Consider the following 25701-nt stretch of genomic DNA (forward strand, 5'->3'; position numbering starts at 1 on the left):
AAGACATCCACAAAGTGAAGATGAAAGGTTGGGAGAAAACAGACCACTCACATGGACTTCTGAAACAAGCAGGGGTTTCCATACTCATATTAAATAAAGCAGACTTTTGGTATAAAGTCAAGCTAAAGTTAATCAAAAGGGACAAAGAAGGACATTTCATACTGCTCAAGGGAACCATACATCAACAAGACATAACAATTATAAATATATATGCCCCAAACAATGGAGCATCCATGTTCAACAAACTCTTTGCAAGTTCAAGAGTCAAATAGACCACAACACAATAATTCTGAGTGACTTTAACACACCTCTTTCACCACTGGATAGATCTTCCAAACAATAGCTGAACAAAGAAACTATAAAACTCCATAACAGAATCAATAACTTATACTTAATTGACATATATAGAATATTTCATCCATCAATAAGCAAATATACTTTCTTCTCAGCAGCACATGGGATCCTTCTCTAAAAGAGACCATGTATTATGCCAGAAAGCAATTCTTGGCAAATACAAAAAAAGCAGACCCTTCATTCTATCAGATCATAATGAAATGAAATTAGAAATCAATGATAAAATAAAAAAATAAAAGCTACTCCATTTGTAGGTAAATTAATGGAGTTGGAGAATATCGTGCTAAGTAAAATAAGCCAATCCAACAAACCAAAGGCCAAATGTTCTCTCTGATATGTGGACACTGATCCATAATTGGGAGGGTGGAGAATGGAGGAACTTTGATTGGGCAAAGGCAAGGGGGAGGGGGAGGAGTAGGGTAGAAGCATGGGGGCAGGAAAGATGGTGGAATGAGATGGACATCATTATCCTAGGTACATGTACGACAGCATATAAGGTATGATGCAATATCATGTACAACCCAGAGAAATGAAAAGTTGTGCTGCAATTGTGTACAATGAAAAATAAGTCAATAAGAATGTATAAATACATCTGAAAATAAATACTTCTAAAACATCAAAAAAATTGCTTCACTGTTAATTCTGAAGCTTTATTTTGTAATAAAGTCACAATCTAATAACTTTGAGTTATATTTTTGTCATTGACTTCTGTGAAGGGCTGAGAATTCTAATTTAGATATTAAAGATTCGTTCAGTCTGTTTCTAAACTTGTTGTTAGGATTATGAGGGCAGGATAGTTTATTCATGTTCTATGTTAGCTCACGGAGTTGCAGTATTTTTCTACTCATTTATTTGTCATTTTAAAATCTATTTACAAAACAAAGAAACAAAAAAGCCCAAATACACCAAAGACCAAAATAGTGTACTAGATATTTAAGACACGGACCTTTATAATTAGACAGACTCTTCTCTGAATTTATGGTGTTTACAATCCTAGGAGGGAAAATCACCCTTTTAAAAATGTGATTTTCTTGAAAGAATCAAATCTATGATAGAAGTCTCTAAAAAGTGCCTTTTAATAGAAATGATCATGCATACCTTATTTAGTCCTAAAAAAATAACATCTTTATTGCTCTGATAGTTTAAAACTTTCTATGTCTTTTATATGAAACTATTGGTAAGCAGTCTGTTTACTTCCTATTTATTCTGTGGCCAGTGTAGAGGCTATGAGGTTGAAGGAAAAAAACAAGCCCAGGCTAGCTGCAAGCCTAGGAACTTGAAAGGTGACAAAAGAAGGATTATAATTCATGCTAGGAACCAGAGAGATTAGAAAAAAGATCTTTGCAGACAATGCTGGCTTCTAGTGCATGGGCTTTAGGGTCAAACTGACTAGATTATATTGGGCAAGAGAACAAGTAGGCACAGTGATCTGTTTATTCTGAGTGTCTAAGAAATCATGTCTATTCCTCGCACTGTAGTGAAGTGCCATCAAAATTGAAGTTTGGTCTGCGCGTCCCTTTCGTATTTTGGGTTATTCTGTTCATTCTGAAACAGTTTTGGTAGATAGTAGAATTCAAGCTTGGAGGCATATTTTTCCATTTTAAGTCAAACATGAATTGAAATTTTCCTTAAGTGCCTGCTGTGTGGTTTTATGTTAAGTCCTGACGTGTACAAAGGAAGCAAGATGGTCTGCCCTTCCTATTGTGTAACTTTATATGTTGGGGGAAGAAGAGGCAGTTGTATATGATACATGAAAAAATTGCCTAAGTGTCATCAAATAGGTAGTCCTTGATGTAGGGAGTAATAGGTAGTACTGATGAAGTAAATGTAGAATGTAAAATCATTTCAAAGATTAGGGATATTTTAATGAGTGTGAAAGAATAAAAGGTAGCTCTCTGAAGGTGGATTTTGAATTGTATTTATGATCTGCTCTATTGGAAAGTGATTAGAAAGAAAATCTAGACATGGTAAAGAATACAAGAGGTGGTACAGAGAGGGCATTGAGGGTAGGCAATCTATACATTACCAAAATATTTAGTGAAGACCAAAGAATGGAATCAATTTATCTACAATTAAGGGCAATTTAGGGAGTGATGAGTGGTCTAGTTTACAAAGCTGCATAACTTGGTTGGAAAGCCAGGACTGTTGGTAAATTAGGTTTCAAGTAACATTGGCAGGAGGTTGGAGGAATTGTGCACATCAAGCTGGGTGCTGTGGCACATGCCTGTAATCCCAGCAACTCAGGAGACTGAGGCAGGACAATCACAAGTGTGAGGCCAGCTTCAGTAACTTACTGATGCCCTAAGTAACTAGTGAGATCCCGTCTCAAAATAAAAGAACTGGGGGATGTAGCTCCTGGATTTAATCCCCAGTATTAAAAAAAAAAAAAAAAGAAAGAAAAAGAAAAATGCACACATCACTTGTTTACACCATGTTGACTGTGTCCATTTACAATTAATGCCTTTCCTTCATTGATACCAAATATATCTACAATTTAAAAATTAAAATTGTGCTATGGTCGTCTTAATAAACAGATTTTAAAATTAGAGCTGGCAGCTATAATGAGGATAGGTGGAGAAACAAGACATTTAACTAATCAGTTCTGAGAGGCAGAAATACTATTCTCATTATGCTTCATATGACAAACAATGAGCTACTTCAGTTTAAAAATCGCAGGCCTACTTACTGCCTGCCAGTTCTACATGATAAGTTAATTGATTGCTGAGAACTTGCTAGTTTTTTTTTAAGTAATAACAATGGACAAGTGAGTCTGTATTTACTTGGTAGATATTTGAAGACAAATTTAAATCTTTTATATTTCAAACCCTAAAGAGCTATAGGGTTTGACAATCGCTCTTGAAAAAGCACAAATTTACTATGTCAGATGATTTGCTAGAGATCCAGTATTGAATTTAAAAATGACTCTGTAATGAATTATATTACAGAGGGGTAATTTTATTGGACATTAAATGTGGCCAAAGGTATAAAGAGAAGTGAGGAGTAGTGTTTTGGAAGCTGTATGTTAAGATTTACCTTCAAGTATAATGGTAGCGAAGGACTGGTTCTTGAAGAAATGGGGAATGGGGAAAGCATCTATGGACCATCTTAAAACTATCCTTGATGAGTTTTAGAACATATATTGGTCATACATATCTTCCCATTCATTGTGAGAGGATATCAAAACTTAAGCTTCTTAAAAGCAATCTTTATGGACAGTATTATTCAGAGTTGTTTTTTTCGAGAAAATGTAAAACTTAAAAAAATTAATAATTAGAATGAACTGAAGTTAGTAGATGGTGGCAGAATTTGTAAGGACTAGCATGTTTTGTAAAAGCTACTTATCTCAGGCATTTTCTTTTTATCACATTATTTTTGCAAAAGCCAAGTGATTCCAGATTGTACTTGTTAGTTAATGAAAATAGGGAGTTAAGAGAAACTTTTGTCATAAACTTAAGTATTGTGAATGGGGTAGTTTTCCTCATTTCCTTTTCAGAGGATTTGTCACTGATATATAGAAATGCCTTTGTGTCATAAACTTAAAAATGTTCAATTTAACATATAAACATGAATATAACTGAATATATAAGATTAAAATATACACATATGCATAAATACATGTTTATATGCGTGAGTCAATGTATTGATTGGTTCTCTAGGACTTGACTGTTTTTCCTTCATTTTTCTCTACTTATTTACCCCACACCTAATCCAGAGGCAGATTTTTAAAAAATGATCAGTATTGAGTTTCACAAGCATTCTACTTCACAGGTTAAGTTTAACAGATAGTTATTAAGGAGCACTCAATGTATTGCTTCTTTAAAATATTAACATCTAAAGCCCTCACCCCTGCAAGGGATAGTATCCTAACAACTTCATATATCTTAGGAGAATTGTTTACCAAAAGGGCTATTGTAGGTGATGAGCACAATATCAGAACTGATTTCTAAAATTAGCCGTTACCCTAGGCTGTTAGTTATGTCTCTTCAAGAGATTCCTCAATTTGATGTTGAATTAGTATTAATGAGCCCTTTATCCCGACTTGTGTTCTAAGCTGCTTTCCTGCATTTCTTTGTTTGCTTATATACTCTGTCTTACTCATTTATGCCATAAGAGTGAGGTGAGGTCCTTTTATATGTCTGCTTGGAGTGTGATGCTTGGAGGTCCCGCTCCCATGTCATCAAAGCCAAGAAATAAAATGTTTCAATAAGGAAGAGGGGTCATTCGTTCAATGCCACAGAAAGATTCAATAACATGAGAATAGAAATATAACCTTTGCATTTAATGATGTGGAACCCATAGGAGTTGGTGGAGTGTTGGAACTGGTTGAAGAGGTAGCCAGACAGATAAGAACTGGTGAAACAGAGAAGTTCATCATATCAAGAAAGTCCTTCGTAAAGAGGAGCAGGAAAGTGGGGTGGTGGGGTGGTGAAATTAAGAAGGATTTTCTTTAAGCCGCTGGGCTCAATCCTCAGCACCACATAAAAATAAATAAATAAAATACAAGTATTCTTTCCAACTACAACTAAAAATATGTATTTTAAAAAATCAGAGGATACTAGTGTGTCTTGAAAGAAATCTAGTAGAGAAGGATACATGGATGATATAGGAAAGAGAAAAGGTACTTGGAGAATTGGGTGAAATCCACAAATGGGTGTGTGTGTGTGTTTGGTACTGGGTACTGATCTCGGGGACACTCAACCACTGAGTGACATTCCCAGTCCTATTTTATATTTTTATTTAGGGATAGGTTCTCACTGAGTTGCTTAGTGCCTTGCTTTTGCTGAGGATGGCTTTGAATTTGCAATTCTCCTACCTCAGTCTCCAGAGCCGCTGGGAGTTGTTAACTTTTGAAAGAGTGAATGCACTTCTTGTTTTATGGTCTTAAAGTAAGATATATAAGTGGATTGGTAGATTTGGGAGTTCTATGGTGGATACTTAGAAGCCTTGAAAGAGGGCAGGCTGTGAAACAGCCATTTTGTTATTTATGGTCATAGATTTATGTTTTGTTTAAAATTTCTATAGCAACTTTCATCTGTGTAGCGCAGGCATGGAGGTGGGTTTGGTTGGGGTTTGGACGTCACTAGTACATTCAGTAAAGAGTGAGAAAGGGTGAAGATGTTAGGGGTGTGTGTGAAACACCTGTGCCTTTCACAGTTTTTTAAAATTTATTATAATTGTTATATAGGACAGCAGAATGCATTTCAATTCATAGTACACATATAGAGCACAATTTTTCATGTTTTGTTGTACACAAAGTAGAGTCACACCATTTATGTCTTCATACATGTACTTAGGGTAATGATGTCCTTCTTATTCTACCGTCTTTCCTACCCCTCTGCCCTGTCCCTTCCCTTCCCTACCCTTTGTCCAATCAAAGTTCCTCCATTCTCCACCCCTCCCAATTATGGATCAGCATCCACATATCAGAGAGAACATTTGGCCTTTGGTTTTTCGAGATTGGCTTACTTCACTTAGCATGATATTCTCCAACTCCATTCATTTACCTACAAATGCCATAATTTTATTCTCTTTCAATGCTAGTAATATTCCATTGTGCATATATACCAGTTTCTTTATCCATTCATCTATTGAAGGGCATCTAGGTTGGTTCCACGGTTTAGCTATTGTGAATTGAGCTGCTATAAACATTGATGTGGCTGCATCACTATAGTATGCTTATTTTAAGTCTTTTGGATATAGACTGAGGAGTGGGATACCTGGTCAAATGGTGGTTCCATTCCAAGTTTTCTAAGGAATCTCCATCTGCTTTCCAGATTTGTTGCACCAATTTGCAGTCCTACCAGCAATGTATGAGCGTGCCTTTAACTGCACATCCTCACCAACATTTATTTTGTTGTCTGTATTCCTGACAGCTGCCATTCTGAATGGAGTGAGATGAAAACTTAGGGTAGTTTTGATTTGTATTTCTCTAATTACTAGAGATGTTGAACATTACTTCATATATTTATTGATCAAATGTATATCATCTTCTGAGAAGTGTCTGTTCAGCTCCTTAACCATTTATTGATGGGTTTGTTTGGTTTTTTTTGGTGTTAAGTTTTTTGAGTTCTTTTTATATCCTGGAGAATATCGTGCTCTGTCTGACATCATGTGGCAAAAATTTGCTCACAAAATGTAGGCTCTCTCTTCACCTCATTGATTTGTCTCTTTTGCTGAGAAGAAGCATTTTAGTATGAGTCCATTCCATTTATTGATTCTTGATTTTATTTCTTGCATTTTAGGAGTCTTATTAAGGAAGTCGGGGCCTAATCCTACATGATAAAGAATTGGGCCTACTTTTTCTACTAGTAGGTGCAGAGTCTCTGATTTAATTCCCAGGTCCTTGATCCACTCTTGAGTTGAGTTTTGTGCATGGTGAGAGATGGAGGGTTACTTTCATTTTGCTACATGTGTATTTCCACTTTTCCCAGCACCATTTGTTGAAGAGGCTATCTTTTCTCCAATCTATGTTTTTGGTGCCTTTGTCTATATGAGATAGCTATATTTATATGGGTTTGTCTCTGTGTCCTCTATTCTGTACCACTGGTCTACATATCTATTTTGATGCCAATACCATGCTGTTTTTGTTACTGTAGCTTTATGGTATAGTTTAAGGTCTGTTGTGATGCCTCAACAGTGGAGTAATTTAAAAAAAATTAAAGCATATAACACTTTCTCTTTTTTAATAACATGTAATAATTTCATATTTATGAAGCACAGAGTGATAATTCCATATATGTATACAATGTATAATGATCAACTCAGAGTAATTAGGAATTCTATCTCCTGAAACGTTTTAATTCTTTATACAATAAACTATTGTAAAAGTATGCAATGATTTCTATTTAGTTCTTTAAATGTACTGATTTAGAGTATGTTGGGACAATAAACATTACTAATATCCTACACATTTGTAACATAAGCCAAAAGTATACTAGAAAATCATTTCTAGGGGCTAGAGTTGTAGCTCAGTGGTAGAGCACTTGCCTACCATGTGTGAAGCATGGGTTCAACTCTCAGCACCTCATATAAATAAATTAATTAAAAAAAGGTCCATCAACAACTAAAAAACTATATTAAAAAAGAAAATCATTTCTAAACCTGGAATTTTTATAATTCTCATCTACTGCTTTCTAGCCCCACTATAGTTGCAAACGGTGCCTTTAAAATAAATCAGGGGCTAAGGTTGTGGCTCAGTGGTACAGCGCTTGCCTAGCATGGGTGAGACACTGGGTTAGATCCTCGGCACCACATAAAAATTAATAAATAAAAAAGACATTATATCTGTATACAGCTTTAAAAAATAATTTAAAAATAAAATAAAAAACAAATCAGGGGAAGCCAGGCATTCAGGAAGCTGTGGCAGGAGGATTACAAGCTCAAGGGCAGCCCAGGCAACTTAGGAAGACCCTGTCTCAAAAGAAAAGGTAAAATGGCTGGGGATGTAGCTCAGTGGTGAAATGTCCTTGGGTTCAATTCCCAGTGAAAAAAGGAGGGAGGGAGGGAGGGAGGGAAAAGTTAGAAAGGAAATACTCTTCCTTGCCTTACTATTCTCTGCCTGTCAACCATTAATTTACAAGGATGATAGAGGTAAACTATACTCATAAAATTGGGCAGCACACAGTGGGCATATCATAGTGCCTACACCTGCTTTGCTTAGAGGCTTGGAAAAACCTACACAGTTTACACTGTTTCTGGATTCATCTACAAAAAACATTCCCTCTAAACCCACATCCGACAGTTTTAAATTATTTTTGTTTGTAATCTTTCTATAGATGCAAAGAAACTGAACTCATTTTTTACCACACTTTAAGAAAAACATAACTGTAGTGGACACTGCTTAAAGAATACAAATGGTACTTCAAATATGAGTTTAGCTCTATGTTAAGGCAAGATTATATGCAATGACATAAAATATATGACATTATGGCTACTTGTACAAACATCTATAATTCGAAACTTGACAAATTTCTAGAGGATTTAAAATAAAACTCATAAAAACAACATATCACTACAAGTTGCTTGAAGTAGGGTAGAAAGGAAGCGGTCACTGAGAGTCACACTGGAATTCATAGGCTCTATAAATTTTATAAGTCTTATCAGAAACAATATTTATGTATGAACAATCAAAGTAAAGGTACATAACCAAAATAACCCTCATCTATCCAGACAGATAATAAAAATGAAAAGACAGAAAACAAACTGTTGATTTAAATATCAACCAACCACTTCAATAGAGCTAATGAGATGTGGAAGCCAAATGACAGATTTTCTGCAATGTATAGCATCCTTGTCACCTGATGAAATCGGGCATCAAAATAATTTCAGAGAAATTAATTAAAAATATAAAAATGTTGCTGAAGATACTTTTATTTCAAAACTAACTGAGGTGGACTAATTGCTCAAGGTAAAATGAATTGACATTGATAAGAGAACGTTCAGTTTACTTACTACATAGACCAATAACCAACTTCCAGACTTATATGAAAAAAAAAAAAAAACCAAGGTAAATGTACAGAATCATCTGTAAACCTGTTTTATAAAACTGGGCTGATAGCAACTCCTAGTCCATAATGAACGTCTATATTTTCTATATACATAGATACGAATGTTAACCTTTAATGGAGTACCAGTAGACTGACACTTTCTTATTAAAACAATCTCAGAATCATTCCTAAGGCAACAACCCCACAGGAAACAAACAACTCGGACAGAGCAAATGTCACCAGGTGCAACATGAAGGAATAGCCTATATATAGTACTGGCTTATTCAGTCTGAAATACCATTCCTTCATCCCATTAAAGTACTGACTTTCAAGCATTTGGCATCCAGCCAGAGACATTGTAACTTATGTCATCTTTTAAAATAATTAGACATAGAGTCCAATGTGCTCATGAAATAGGGCTGAACTGCAAGTCCTCTTTCTTCTAGAACAGCAGTTTTCTGAACATTGAGTTCCCTTTCCAGAAGTTAGAACAAGCTGTTACTTGACTAGCTGATGATGGCTGGTAGGAAGCCATCGCAGGCTCCTTCCCTGCTCCAGGGCTTCTGTCTATGGATTTTATTTGTGCAACAGACACTGCCTCAAGATGATGATGAAGTCACTAATTGGTGTTGTCCTTAAGATGCATAGATTCCAAACCACATTTACTACAGCATTATTTATAATAAAAAGAATAAAACATTTACCCTTTGAAATTATTAACTAAATTGTGAAAACTTCAAATACTTACCTAATCTTTAACTGGACATTAAAAGTCACAAAGAATAAATCTTTATAGTAAATTTTTATGAGGCAATGCGCATATATATATATATATATATATATATATATATATATACACACACACACATATTCCTTAACTGACAGAAGCAAGATATTAATTTACATGTAAAAGTATGATCTTAAGCATGTGGACCACATAACAAAGTCTAGAGAAAAGCAGCACTAGAATATTAGAGAATGATCATCTTGAACAGGAGGATTTTAAGTGATGTTTTTCCTTTATCTTTGAAAATTTATATAGTAATTATTATTGCTTTATAAACCAAAACTATATATAATGCTTAAAATATTCCAATGATTCAATATTATTTGCCTCCACCTTCCACATTCAGAACCTGCAAGGAACAAAACAGTAGGTTCTGTGTTTGAAGGACAGGAAGAGTATTGCTATTCATTTCTCCATTCCTCTAGGAAGCAGAATTCATAGAGGTATAGGAGCTAGTTCACAGGGTCACTCAGACTTTCTAGGCAGACTTCTAAGAGTGTACACACAAGTTTCTGTATCGATAAGATATAGGTAATAATTCTGCCTATCTCAAAGGAGAATAGTGAAATTAAATTACTTAATATATACAAAGCATTTTAAATATGCCTGGCATGGGGCTGAGGTTGTGGCTCAGTGGCAGAGCACTTGCCTGCTATGTGTGAGGCACTGGGTTTGATTCTCAGCACCATATACAAATAAATTAATAAACAAAATAAAGGTCTGTTGACCATTTAAAATAAATAAATAAATAAATAAATAAATAAATAAATAAATAAATAAATAAATAGGCCTGGCAAATCAGAAGCACTATAAAAGCTTTAGCTATCATGCTATCATCATTTTATTATTGCTCTTACAACTATTACTACCCCTACTACTACCAGTCACACTATTCTCATTATAACAACTACTGCTATTGTAAGAACAACAAATAGGCAACAGAGCTCCCTCCCTCATGGGAGAATAACACTTGCCAACCTGACCTTGGAGAAGTAGAAGGGCAAAAAAGCAGGAGGATTACACCAGAGAAGATTTTTAATTAGATGCCATGTGTCCCTGGCACTCTTTCACTACCATTCTGGCCCCGAAAGGCCCATCCCATTCCCTTCTGCTGCCACGCCTAGGCCAATCCTTGGCTTCGGTGAAAAACTACCTCTCCCTTTTCTCACTGACTCTAATTTTTTATAAAGATTGTTTTCATCTGTAAATTCTTAACCCTAATCCATTATAAATTACTTATCCAGAACACACTTAAATATTTTTTATAGAGAAATTAGGTGAAAGGGGATCACAATACTTTTAATAAATTTAATCAATTTAAATATTCAGTAATGTAAAATAAAAATACTTGGTTAAAAAAAATTTAATCTTTAGTCTAAATAAAAATAGTTGCTCGTGAAATCACACACAATTAGGAGGAAAAAAGCAACCACTGAAAATCAGTAGCTAACCTGAACACAGGTGGCCATGCTCTGATAGGTGAGTCCCTGGCCTTAGACGCCTGGAAAACAGGTATATACTTGCCCCAAACTGAGTCAGTCAGACTGCATCCCAAGGAATCCAAGGAAAGGACACAAACACTATAGTCAAATGGTGTAAACAGTAGGGACACAAGGTCATAAATCAACAGTCAGCACATACAAGCCAAAGTCACAGGGAGAGAGAAATTAATAGCCTTTGAGTGGGAAGCCAATCCACAGACAGATGCAAAAATGAGAGACCATATGGTTCTGAAAAGCAGAGAAGTCAAAGACAGTTCCTGGCTTTCCATTTCTAGTCCCATGTGGTCTTAATGAACCTTCTTTGCCTCTCTTCAGATGCTTATGAGACTGCCTGCTATACTTTTAAAGTTAACTCTTCTTTACTTAAGCCATCTTGAAGGCAATTTCATTCCCAAGGAACAAATGTGCTCAAAAAGACAGCTAACATGGTCATGTAACAAATTTACATGCTGCCGGCATGTTCTCTTTTCTTGTCCTTTGTTAGATTCAAAGACTGCTTATGGCACAATATAAGCATTTCTGCCTTGCTTTGTATCAGTAGAAGAAATCTGGCAAAAGAACTCAACTCTGCAAGAGAATTTCAAGCATCACGCATCATTACAGATTGTCTACAATACCTGCTTCTTGGAAGAAACATGGATTCCTTAATGAACACGGAACCAGAGAGAAGGATATACCAGCAGGTCCCAATATCATCAGGACTGAAAAGAAAAGGTAACATAATCAGACAATTGTCTACAACATCAACAAAATAATTTTTTTCAAAATGTGTAACACAAAGTGCAGCATCGATGTTACTTCTAGACTTATAAAGAATAATATAAAACATGTACATAAAAATACTTTATTCAACTACTAAAATCATTTGTAAACCTTAATTTTATACCTGAAATAAGTAAAAGATATTGTATATTCTTTGTTAGAACAGAATAGAATTCCAAGTTTTATTTTAATTTTTTAAACAGGAAATACTTCCACTTGCTTCAGTTAACAAAAAATACAAAGAGATATCGGTGTAACTCAGATTTCCCATTCCTTTCCCCAATACACCAAGTTTGAAGTTTCCACATTTCCCTACACATATTTAATTCCATTCTTGTTTTTGTGTTGGGGAAGGGCTATTACTGGGGATTGAACCCAGGGACACTCTACCACTGAACTCTTCCCCCAGCCCTTTTTAAATTTTTGAATTAGTCCATTATGATTACACATAATAGTGGGATTCGTTGTTATATATTCATATATGTGCACAATTTGAGAGTACAGTTTGGTCTAATTTCGTTACCTCTACCCCGTTCCCTCCCCTCCTCCTCCCTTTACCTCCCCCACCGCTGCTGAGGGTCATGAGTGTGGCCTAGCAGTGAGCCAGAGCTGTCAAACAGGTGGTAAGAACAGGCCTGGGGGAGCAGACCACAGGCACCACACCACTGGAACTTTCTTCCAACTTTTAGATTTCTGCCAAACTGCTTGGGTTACATGATCTTTAGTTTCATTTTATTTTTTATTTGTTTTCCTTTTTATTATAAATAGCATCTTTTCTTCTTATGTTCAGAAGACATTTCTATTTCTATGAATCAGCTTATAATGTTTACCCTGTTTTTTAGTAATTATGAGATTTTTTTATATTATCTGGGATTACTTTATAAAAACTACCCTTTGACTCTGTGATGCTTTTTGCCCTGTATAGATTATTTTATTTTATCTTTTTTTAATTTTATTTTATAAAGTCAGGTTTGTCGAATTTTATTAGTTAGGATACAAGCCTAGTAACTATAAAAACTGAAATCTGAATACACAGTGGTTGAACCAAGGAGGAAGCTCATTTCTCACACACACCTAAAAGTGTTAGCACTAGAAGTCCAAGACAGATATGGCTCCATGACGCCAGGAAGCCAGCTCTTTTGTTTTTTGGCTTGGTCATCCTCAACCCAGGACTCCCACCTCATATTCTAAAGTGGCAGCTCCAAACCTTACCTCAGTATCTACATTCTAGCCAGTGCAAGAAGTAGAAAGGGCCCCATTTCTTTTTAGATATATCTTGAAGGCTGCAGACTCTGCTTTTCTCTTTAGCCAGTGAATCACATGTGTGCTACAAGGGTGTCCTTGGCAATTTCTGACAAGTTCTTTTTTATTTTCCATTTGGTAAATGAATTCATTCCAAAAAGCTTCTAAAGGACACTAAATCCTATTTGCAATTCTGAATAATTAAGTTATTAATAAGACCAATCAACTATCACCTAATCATTTTTACTGTGCTATCTACTTCCAGAGTAAAATCTGCATTGCATCATCTTATTTCCCCAAGTTCATTCTTAACCAAATTCATAAATACTTAGTCCTCTAAGCAAGGCAAAAAGGGAAAATAAAAATTGTCGAACAGAATTTAGTTCCAATGAGGAACAATAAAAATAAAATGCTTCCTCCACTGAAAATGCTAAGTACTTCACAATAATTTATGTCCTTTTACACACAGTTTTTAATCAATGGTTTTTGCAACCAGCAATCACTTATGTACCTGGTTGGGGGAAAATGTACTTGTCTTTCTTAATAGAGGGTAGCAGCATTATCATTAAATTCTGATTTATGCCATGTAAAAATAGTATAATCTGTCTGGGAGTGGTGGCACATGCCTGTAATCCCAACAACTCAGAAGCCTGAAAGGATGGCAACTTCAAAGCCAGCCATGGCAATTTAATGAGACTCTGTCACAAAATAAAAAAGGGCTGGGAATGTACCTCAGTGGTACTGGGTTTAATCCCCAATGCAAAAAACAAAAAACTGCCAAACACAAAACTCATTTTAAAAATTTTAGATAATAAAACATTGAAAAATATTCTATAAATATACTGAAATCTATTCTAACAATGTTCTCTTTATCACCAAAAGTGAGGTGCAGGGAAATAAAATCTTTAAAAATAGGAAACTAAAGTAGATTACCACTTATTAAGTATGTGGCCTTGGGTAAGTTACGAGAGCTGCTGCAAGGATTAAACAAACAATGATCCTTTAATGAAAATAATAATTGTCCTCACAGTATTACCACATTAAAAAGAACAACAAAAGGCAACAAGGTCTAGGTTGACTGTGACGTAGAGAATATAACATCAACTGGCTTTTCAGTTATTCCAACATTTGTTGCCTGTCACTTGATGTGTGTTTTGTGATTAGTTTATAAACTTTGAGACAGAAACTAAATGTGAATTCTTTAGGGAATAGGTGGGAACTTACTTGAACTTATTTTGTTCATATCAAAGCAGTAATGTCTCATTGCTAACCAGCTTTGTTGCCTGTGTGTCTGCAAGGGAGATCCTAATTTCTTACCCTTAAAGTATAGAAAAGTGTGCTGCTGCTGCTGCTGCTGCTGCTGCTGCTACAGTACTGAGCACTATTCTTATAACTTTAGTTTCATCTTAAAAAAAATAAAACTCTAAAGGCAAATTGAAATGAACAAAATAAGTGCAAAGTTTATAAACTGAGCTGTCCTGAGACTAATCACAAAACACACGTCAAGTGACAGGCAGCAAATGTTCAAAACGGATGCAATATTGTGATAGCTAATATTCTGGCATGCTGAATACCCACTCACTACCCTATAATTAGATTTGATTCTTTGGGTCAGGAAAGCTATGAAAAAGATTTGATAATCGAAAAGTAAGAAAAGGGCCCTCTCAATCCTTACCACTGATTATAACTTTATTTATCTGATAGACAGTGCTATGGTTTGGAGAAGTATCCCCAGAGGCCCCTATGTTGAAACTTGGTCCCCAGGGTGGCAGTGCTATTGGGAAATGATGGAGCCTTTAAGAGGCTGCGCCCAGGGGAAGGAAGTTAGGTCCTGGGGGGTGTGCCCTTGAATAGGACTGTCAGACTCCAGTCTTTCCCTCTCCCTCTTTGCAACCTTGCCACTATGAAGTACAAAGCTTCCTCCACCATGTTCTCACCACCAGAATGCACTGCCTCACTACAGGCCCAAAAGCAAAAAGACTACTCCAAAACTGTGAGCCAAAATAAACCCTTCTGCTTTTGAAGTTGTGCACCTCAGTATTTTCTTACAATAACGGAACTTTTTCAAAAGACATCAAATTGAGATCTCCTTTGTGGACACTGGAAAGCTGACTAACAGAGTTGGGCTGTTTCTCTTCCCAAGACTCCAAAGTCATTAGTAGGAGTTATATTTGCTTAGATAAGCATTTGCAGAGCATAATCATTCAATCAATAAATGTTTACTGAGTTTGCTGAGTATTTGCTTCATGCCATGTATAGTAATCATAATTTCTTTGTTATTGTGTTCTCTTTCTTAAGGATTCAGGTTTTATACTTGTAAGTTAATTAAAACTAAGAATACAAAAAATGTGGATCCTATTTTGAAGGTATTCTGGAAATAGCTGAAGTAAGAAAAATCTTCCTGCCCTCTGTTCCCACCCATTCCCTAAAGAATTCACATTTAGTTTCTATCTGAAAATTCCTTGTTGTACGATGCCACCATCCAAATGCTTTACTTAGTTCAGGAGATTCTCCTGACTTGATCAGAAAGCATTGTGCTGCAACAATGCCTGAAGCAGGCAATATTTCACTGTGGGGTACAACCCACTTCCTTTTAAAGACTCTCTGCCCACAATGCAGCTGTTACCAGAGGGGTTTTACTGCATCTTTACTGTGCAAAATGGTAACTTTAAAAAAAAAAAAAAAAAGATGAAACTTAAGTTATAAGAATAGTACTCAGTACTGTAGCAGCAGCAGCACGCTTTTCTATACTTTAAGGGTAAGAAATTAGGATCCCCCTTGCAGACGCACAGGCAACAAAGCTGGTTAGCAATGAGACACTACTGCAGTAGCAACAGTAGTAGTTGTAGTAATAACAATAATAATTATTATCACCCAGAACTATCACTGAGATTCTCTTCTATCCAGTGGTTCCAAATCACTTGAGATGCTAATTTAAAAGACATGTTCCCTAACTCTACCTGTCTCACCTCTCTCTTCTGATTATTAGATGGGCAATCCATTAAAGTGACTTTCAAACAAACATCCTAGGGGATTGCTATGCATGAGCCTTAACAACTTTGAAAACCCTCCAGAAAAAGTCTTACTATCAGGCCCCAACAGGAAATAATGGAAGGGAAAAAAAAAAAACAACAACAACTAAAACTATCAATATTCATGCAATTAGTTACATATGTCCTATTAATCAGTGCTATTTTCATTTTTCTTTAAGAGTTGTTTTACGTTTCAGAATGTTGAGTTGAGTTAAGCAACGCCTTCAAGGGTTGTCAAGAAGGCAAAAGCTAAATCCTTAAGAATCCTCACTGGGCATCCAAATAACCTAAATCTGACACCACTGGTAATGGGTAGAAAAGAAAAATCTTAAGATGAAAGAGACCAAAGTAGCAAAGCAGTACTCTGCAATTCTCTCCGCTCTGTCGAAAACACACTGAGTGAAGACCCACAATTTGTAAAAAGAACTGCAATGGACAACTGACTTGTTCCAATACATCCGATCCTATAACAGACAAAAAGAAAGCCAGGAAAGCCCAGGTGCATGACAAGGCCCTCTTAATAAAGGTTCCTGTTCTGTTTCTCATCCACAGGAAGGAAAATAATAAAGCCAAGCAAAATATAAATAGACCATCACAAAAGGATCAATTCACCTTCCAGTATAATCACATAGAAATCGTCTGAAGCAATCAAAACTATATTGTCTCTATGGTGCATCATCCCATGTCTACATAGGTATAATAAGTTTATGCTTGGAATGATGGTCAAGAGGCAAACATAATATGATCCCACACTTTCCCACCCTATTTTCTGCTACACCTTAGGGTAACCTACTGCTCCTGGCTGGCCACTTCCTATCTGCCCTTTCCAGACTCTAACAATCTGCCAATCTTGCCTTTCCCCACTCTCTTACATCACACTGTACCTCAAGAACTGGCTCAGACCCTACTCATTTAAGAAAAACCTCTCACTGTTTTCCAAACTCCAAAACACTTATCACATCTAATTTCACTCAGCTATGTATTTTCTCTAATGACTTCCTATTCTTGAGGTATCTTTTTCTACCTTTTAGGCAGCAACTGTGTGTTGTACCTAGTTATCATTTGTTTGGGTAAATCAGATCATGACACCCTTGTGCTTATAAAGCACGATTCTCTGGCAAGAGAAAGTCCAAATCCCTTGGCACAGCACGTGAAAGAAGCAATGTGGTACCAGAAGAGCACAGGTTTTGGAACACATATTCTCTTTTTCTTGCCCTCATGTGATCTAAGTAAAGTCAAATTCTGAGGTTTTTGTCTCTACAATGTAAAATGGGGATTATCAACAGTTTCTTTTCAAAGTTACTTTGACTTTAATGCATATTACTGCAAAAAGTATCTTGCACAAAACATACTGGTTCTCCTCATCCCCCTTCGGCTCTTATAACCAGCTCTGAAAGGGTCAACCCACAACTTATGTGGCCCAACCCATACATTTTCTACGTTTCAAACTTTACCTTAGGACCTTTGAACAAATCTGATGTTCCTGTTTCTCAAAAATGGTACCTTTTATCTGGTGAACTTATTATTCATCCTTCAAGTTCCAGGTTAACCTAGTCATCATTTGTTTGGGTAAATCAGATCATGACTTATAAAGCATGATTCTCTGATTGAGCACCTTTCAGGTAATGTGAGTCTTTTCCTCCTAGCTTCCCAAAGCACTTTAAATATACTCACATGGAACAGTTGTCAGAGTGTTTTAATTATTTCTCTTTATTATTCCCATGAAAAATACACTACACAATTCTTGATTGGCACTCAGATATTTTCCTAATAAAGAACTATTGAACTGAATAAACACCAACTTCAAGAACATATTTAGGTGCCTGAGAGACAAAGAGGTGAGTTTCAACTCACCATTAACTGGGAAAGATGAAGCCAGGCTTCATGAAGTTCCTTAGCAATATCCTAAATGCCCACAAGGTGGCGATGCCTCCACATAAAAGACATGTGTGATGTTCATGCAAGAAGCAAATACAGTGATCAAGTTCAAATTGATAAGGAGGTTGAAGAACTAAAAAATTAATAAATAAGTCAGTCAAAAAGATTATTAGAGCCAGGCACAATGGCACACATCTGTAATCTCAGCGGCTCAGGAAGCTGAGGGAGGAGGATCAAAGGCAGCCTCAGCAAAAGTGAGGTGCTAAGCAACTCAGTGAGAACCTGTCTCTAAATAAAATACAGAATAGGGCTGGGGATGTGGCTCAGTGGTCAAGTACCTCTGAGTTCAATCCCTGGTACCAAAAAAAAAGAAAGAAAAGAAAAAGAAAAAGAAAAAAAGAGAAAGAGAGAAAGAGAAAGAGAGAAACGATACTAGAGGACAAGAAAGTAACTTGTTAGAAAGTTACTTTGCTGTTAATACAAGAACCTAAACAGAGCCTAGCCAGATGGTTAGCCTGATGGCAGTGAAGGCAGGGGGACTACAAGAAAGAGAAGAGAGTTATGACAGAACAAAGGTGGAGCCAGAGATGGCTATGGGCACCAGATACTGAGCCTATCATTCCTTCAACTCAAAACTGGCCGCCACCAACACCTTCATCTAAGTCTCTGGGTTGGAGGGAGAAATGACAAATAAAAACTGAATGCTGGGTGCAGTGGTGCATGCCTGTAATCCCAGTGGCCCCAGAGGCTGAAGCAGGTGGGTCGCAAGTTCAAAGCCAGCATTAGAAATTTAGTGAGGCCCTAAGCAATTCAGCAAGACCCTGTCTCCAAATACAATATAAAAAAGGGCTGAGGATGTGACTCAGTGGTTAAGTGCCTCTGGGTTCAATCGAAGGAAGGAAGGGAGGAAGGGAGGGAGGGGCAAGCTGAAATAAATGTACTGCAAAATCCAAGCAATTTGGGACCAGAAGTTAATAATTTTTCAAGATGATCCTGACAAAGTGAGGACTGAGAAGGGTGCTGGGGCTGCAAGAGAGAATTCCTCCCACTTTAGCAAGAGGGGGACCCTCCCACCTAAGCAGGGTAAGTATAACAGTCTTGGCACAACCAGAAGGGGCTGAAGAATGAGAAAGCACCTCTGAGTGCTTCATGTAGGTAATATGAACAAGGGATTAAAACACAGATGAGCAAAAAGACCACAATCACTTTGTGAAGAGGAATATGTCACATGAACACTGGTGAGAAGTCCAGAAACAGTGGCTGGGAAGACCATGCAGGAAGAGCTGGTGGGCGACTCAGCACCACAGAGACAGGAACAAGTGAAACCACACACCATCTGAGGCGCTGCTTTAGACAGAAAGCTCGAGCTCTTCTGTCCAGAATACTACCCCACTGTGGGCCACTTCAAAACTACCAAGACACTGGCATCTGGGAGAAAGGCAGGCAAAGTTATCACTGTAGGGCTACTGTCCCCAAGTTTTGAGTTACACACACACACACACACACACACACACACACACACACACACACACAATGAAGATTAAGAAAGGTTCCAGTAACTAAGTAGAGAAAAACAGCAGGGAAATCAAAGCACCAGTGACCAGTGAACAGAAAATGTTACACACATTTTTACTACGGTCAGAAATAACTGACCAAGAGTTAGAAGCTTTGGCATTTATTCACATTTTTTAACTTCAGAAAAGCAATATTTATTATAATACCATTCATAAAGTTTACATACATATAAATCATATAAAATGCCAAAAACATGAAAACAACATTTTTGAAGTAGAGGACAATTTTGTTCTACATCTTAAAAGCACTAAATTGTATGGAAATGTACTTCACCCTTAAAATGAAAAAATGGATGAAAAAGAAGTGCCATTTTAACATTTAAGTTTTTCAGAAAATCCTTATTCTGCAATCACTAGCAAGTCAATTACAGGGACCTGAAATCAACAAACAGGGTAGGTAAATCAGTAATATGTAAGAACTCTGAAGATTGATTAAAATAGTAAGGACATTTCAGCTTTCTACTGAAAACATAGGGGACACAGCTGACAATGCACTTAATTTTAAATGGTGACAACTAATTTAACCAGCAGAATGAACGATATAAACTACTGAAGAACTCATGAACTGATTCTTAAATTTCACAGAATTCATTTAAAAATGGAATGGAGTGTTACCCGAGGAGCTAAAGTTATTCAATCAGGTTTTCTTTAACAACAACAAAAAAAATAGTCAATGCAAATTACATATTTATTACATTACAGCAAACCAATAATTCATCTATACTGAGGGTGAAGGGATATATCCAAGAGCTCAAGGAAAACATCGAATTTTAAGGAGCAATCAAATCTGAAAAGTTGACTTTTTTTGAAACTACTAATGAAGTGGTGAAAATAATTTACACATTAGTCTTTGAGACTTAGGCATTAAAATTTCATCCTCACAAGAAATCCATTCTTTCCACACCTGGGGTAATCCAGCTCTTTGAAATGTTAAAGATAACTTTTAACACACCCAGAAAGTCAAATTCAAAGCCAATCCACCTAACTCCACTGAAAACAGGTGTCTCTGCAAAACAGTTTGTAGCACCGCTAGCCCACGTTTATCAGAAAGCATATAAAGTGGGGCTGGGGATGTAGCTCAAGTGGTAGCTCGCTCGCCTGGCATGCGTTCGATCCTCAGCACCACATACAGACAAAGATGTTGTGTCCGCCGAAAACTAAAAAATAAATAATAAAAAATTCTCTCTCTCTCTCTTTCTAAAAAAAAAAAGAAAGCATATAAAGTAAGATACATATATCTACTATAAACTAATTTAATAGAGGTTTTTATTCACTAGATAGTTTTACAGAAAACTGATAAAGAATCTAAAACCTAATGACATGTAACTAGCCATTTTATTAGGAAGGCAGACCACAGCAAAGGTCTTTGTCTACAATCACAGGAACACCTTCCTTTGAAATAAAAAATTCAAAAAATTAACAGCAAAGAACAGATTAAATGCAAATGTCTGTGACAGGCATGGCAAATGTAAACTTGGGATACAAACATAGTCCCCTACCCTCTTAGAATTTACAAACTGATCACATTTTTTATGATTTTATTTAAACTATCCTTTGGTTCACCACAAAAAATAAAACACTTTCAGATAAAAACTAATAGTAAATATAATATCATCAATTGTCAGGAAGCCTTGAGGTAGCGCCATACATATATAAAACAATTCTCAAAGTGTGTATACGTGGGTATGCTTGAATTTTCACACTGTCATAGAGTAATCATGTATATTGTAACATGCCAGGTTTGATGATTAATACTCTGTCCTTCGATTCTCTGCAAAGGCTAATTCTTTAAAGATTATCTTTTCAAATAAATTAAAATCTTGGTTTCACCATTTTCTTCATACACACATAGAAACACACTAAAACGATGAAAACATGGACAGCAAAGATATATCAAAACAGCATTTCATCCTTCTGGATAAGAAAAGAAAGGACACAAAGTCAAACAACGTAGTAGAATAAGGACTTTCGTAACAATTCAAAAACAAGACTATAACATAAATTAAAACCTTGGCCATGTCCCAAAGAACAAGAATAGAATAGCACAATCGGTGGGGATGAACAAGGGAGTCAAAGGAACACTTGCCAATGGTGGAAGACACTGTGGCCCACTTACAGTCTGTAGGGAAAGGGACAAGAGGAAGAGGATGGAAACACAGTGAGAAGAGGCACAGCTACTTTACACATCTCTTCTCCTCCGCGCATGAGTGAGACAAGAGGCAAATGCAGATAAACTGGGGCATCTGAGGAAGAGCACGAAGGGGACAGTAACATGTTAGCAGCCTTGAGGGAAGCTGGGGAGCTGCCTTAGAAACAGAAAACCAAGTCAACGGGTGAAAAGACTGCTGAAAGCAATGATAGCTGAGGCCCCAACCTCAAAACTGCACCGTTACAGATCTAAGTGAAAATGCTTTAAAAGAATGAAGAGGCCTCAATGCAGCTCTTTTATGGAGGAACAATTTCCTCTCCTGGAATAAAGAGGAATAAACCCCTTAACAAAGTTCTATGAAAAGTCTTTTGGAAATCAAAACATTCAGTCAGATACATATGTGGAAAACAGACACTGGGGCAGAGTTACACATATTCATAGTATGAAACAGTGTAGACAGCTGGCCATTAAGGAAAGACTAAAGGAGAAGAGACACCTTTCTGAACTCAGTCTTGGGCTGTACTATGAGATAGTGCTAGGTTCTAAGAATATTCAACTTGTCTGCTTATTTGATAGTAGGTTGTAATTTTTACTATTTTTTATCCAGTTTTTAAATATATGTGTACCTAACTTCAGATTAAATTCTTAAAGACACTTCTAAATTAAGATCCCTCAGATTAAGAATTTATGTTATCCACTTTAGTCTTCCCAAGACAGTAAAATATCTAACCTATATTAGATAATAAATGAAATGAAGGCAAAAAATACCTGACAGTCTTCCACTGTTTGAAGTGCAACTAATTCCAATCTAACTTTCTAAGGCAAACAAATACAATCCAATTCTAAAAGAGCAATTCTAAATCTTGAAAAATACAATTTTATCAAAGCTATAACTCCCCCTCAAATCTTGATACAGTTTATAGTGGCATTTTTAATCATCGTGCTGTCATGGTGTTATTACAATAACATCCACAGAGGTTAGTGCCCCACTGTTGCAATTTTCTTAACTAAAGTTTAAAGCAGCTAAAAAACTGGAGGATCAAACTGTAAACTATCACAATGATGATGACGACCATGATGTCAGTAGCTGACATTTTAAGGCACTATGTATACACTGCTCTAAGTAGCTTGTACATATTATTGTACTTTATCCTCAACCCACCCTGCAGCATAGGAGCTATTATTGTTTCCATTTTATAGATGAGAAAAATAAGGTACAGAGGAGGATCAAAAGAGTATTATATTTACCTGGCAAAATCATTAAAACCATAGACTTAGAAGTCACAAGCACTGAAACATAATAAGGAAAATGACTACTCATTTCTTGGTCATAAAACCAAAGACTAAAACTCTTTGATATTCTGGCTACATGGTGTGCTTCAAGGGAGAACAAGAAGAAACAAGTCATTTCCTCATGAGGTAATACCAATAGGTCCCCAAAGCAGGATACTACTGTTAAGTTATCACAGATTTATATACACCACAAACCCGGGTGTTCTTTAATTTTTAAAACTACACTGACACAAACTGGTAAGAGCAGAAGCAAGTCTGTTCAAGAATCATAGAAGTAGATAATTCAATTACCCTTCATCACAAGATGGGCCAAATACTAGGAATCAGATTACATGAATCTATGACTGGTCTCTGAGAATTTCTGGTCTTACAAAACCAGGATTCACTGAATATCCAGACTTTTTACTGCTCACTAACATGGTCACCTAATTCTTTTTTTTATTATTATTAAACTATTTACTTATTCTAATTTGTTATATATGACGGCAGAATGCAATTCATTTCATATTACACTTGATCACTTAATTCTAACCAAATAAATCTGAACAACCTCTACAATCAAGTCTAGCTACAGAGTCAAATGCATTCTATATAGGAGTATCTATCAACATAGTTCATGTGCACTGTCAAAACTGACTTAAAAAAACAGATTATATCTAAAGACAGTATAAGCCAGCTTCATTAAAATTAATAATAAATAGAAACTGTTAAGGAATCATGTCAATTGTAGACAGAGCTGTTGGTGGGTTCTGGATTCCACCATCCTAGGGAGGATGAGGATAGGAAGAGATTGTGCATTTCTCCCAGCATTTGTATAATTTATAATTTTTATGGTGCCAGGGCATGAAAAAGGACAGAAAATGCTAGTGACTGGGATAAGAGCTGAGGCCACAGAATCACAATATCTAGGGGCTCAAATCCAGGTCCCACTTGAGGTAGTGAGAGCTGAGGCAAGTTCCTTATCTTCTCAAAGCCTCAGTTCCTCCATGTGTAAAATCCAGGTGATGGTAATGGCTACCTCATAAGATATCCATAAAGAGTAAGTACTCAGTGCACACAAAGCACTTTAAGAACATGTGAAACAAAGGAAACAGAAGCCACCAGCTCGTCATCATCGACACTGCCAAAACCAAGTTTCGGAGGGCAAGGACAAAAATGATAATGTTAACAATCATTGCCTCTGTACTACTTCAATGATGTCAATAACTTTCATCAGAGACTTCCACAATTGATGTTTGCACACCCCCATTCCAGTGGTATCCATTACTGCTCCCAAAACCAACAAGGGTTTTAAGTTATCTACATCCTAATATCTTCAAGAGTAAGCATGTTAAAGGCATTTGCCTCTTGCTAGTTTTCCCATTACCAATAACCTCTCGGTTATTTCTTACTCTTTTTTATTTGGTGTTATGTTGTTTTAAGTGCTCAATGGCAACTGCCTGATGACCAGCTCCTAGATGTCACAGTCTCATAACTTACAATTTAAAAAATGTCCTAGATCCTACATCTAAAATCCACACTCAACTCCCCAACCACTCAGTTCAAGCATATACCACCTTGATTCCTCCTCACTGATCCCCCTGTCTATCCACTAATCTATTTCACGTAGTCATAGGTAATACCTGGGAGGGTACGGATATGGTTGGGAGGCATTTGGTCACATTACTTTGTTGTTTGAAAACCAGCCACCAAACTTAAAGAGATTTAAGGCCAGGAACAGTGGTGCATTGCTACACTGCCATAATCCCAGCATCTTAGAAAGCTGAGGAAGGAGGATTGCAAATTCGAGGCCAGACTCAACAACTCAGTAAAGACCCTCAGTAATTTAGCAAGAACCTATCTCAAAATAAAAAATAAAAAGGACTGACAATGGAGCCCCAAGCTAAAGCATTTCTGGGTTCAACCCCGTGTATCGAGAGAGAGAGAGAGAGAGAGAGAGAGAGAGAGAGAGAGAGAGAGAGAGAGAGAGAGAGAGACACTTAAAGATAACCAACAAGCACAATCCCATTTGGATCTTTCTTTTTTTTTTTTTTAATGTCTTTTTAGTTGTAGATGGACACAGTACATTTATTTTAATGTGGTGCTGAGGATTGAACCTAGTGCTTCACACATGCTAGTTGAGAGACCTACCACTGAGCCACAACCCCAGCTCCCATTTGGGCTTAATTAAAATAAATAAAGTATAAATAAATTATGAAACAAATTTGAAAATATTCAAGATACTTAAAAGTTATTCTTAAAGATTTGATAATATTGTACTTAGCTTTTTTAAGTCTATCAAAATAATTGAGTTATTTTGATAAATTGATATCTAAAATTTGCTTCCAAAATTGAAGAAAGATGAAACATAATTGGCCATGAGTAGAAATGTTGGATGATAAGTACTTGGGGGACCATTGTCTCTAATATTGTAAGCTTTTATAATTTTCCTTTTTTAAAAAAAAAATGTTATTTAAGAGGGGAAAAAACTCATTTGTAAAGTTACTTAAGGAATCAATAAGAATTGAGACCATTTTTCAATCAATACATTCACAGGTAAATACAACTGTGGTCTGCCTCTTCTCTTGACTGATCACCCTGGCTACACAGGTCAGTGGCACTAAACTTGCTACAGCTTTCAAAATATCAATCAAGGCTCCTTC

General features: G+C 36.4%; 1 protein-coding gene across 7 annotated transcripts in view; it reads right to left on the reverse strand.

Annotated features, from left to right (window-relative positions):
• Rapgef2 (Rap guanine nucleotide exchange factor 2) overlaps positions 1-25701 on the reverse strand; it is a 251730-nt gene that overhangs the window by 130157 nt on the left and 95872 nt on the right. For all 7 annotated transcript variants that reach the window (XM_078021950.1, XM_078021946.1, XM_078021947.1 and 4 more), the window contains exon 4: positions 11747-11830. In XM_078021950.1, the coding sequence (XP_077878076.1) occupies positions 11747-11830 (84 nt within the window). The remainder of the gene's footprint in view (positions 1-11746; positions 11831-25701) is intronic.

This window comes from Ictidomys tridecemlineatus, chromosome 9, assembly GCF_052094955.1.
Source record: "Ictidomys tridecemlineatus isolate mIctTri1 chromosome 9, mIctTri1.hap1, whole genome shotgun sequence".
Lineage (NCBI taxonomy): Eukaryota > Metazoa > Chordata > Mammalia > Rodentia > Sciuridae > Ictidomys > Ictidomys tridecemlineatus.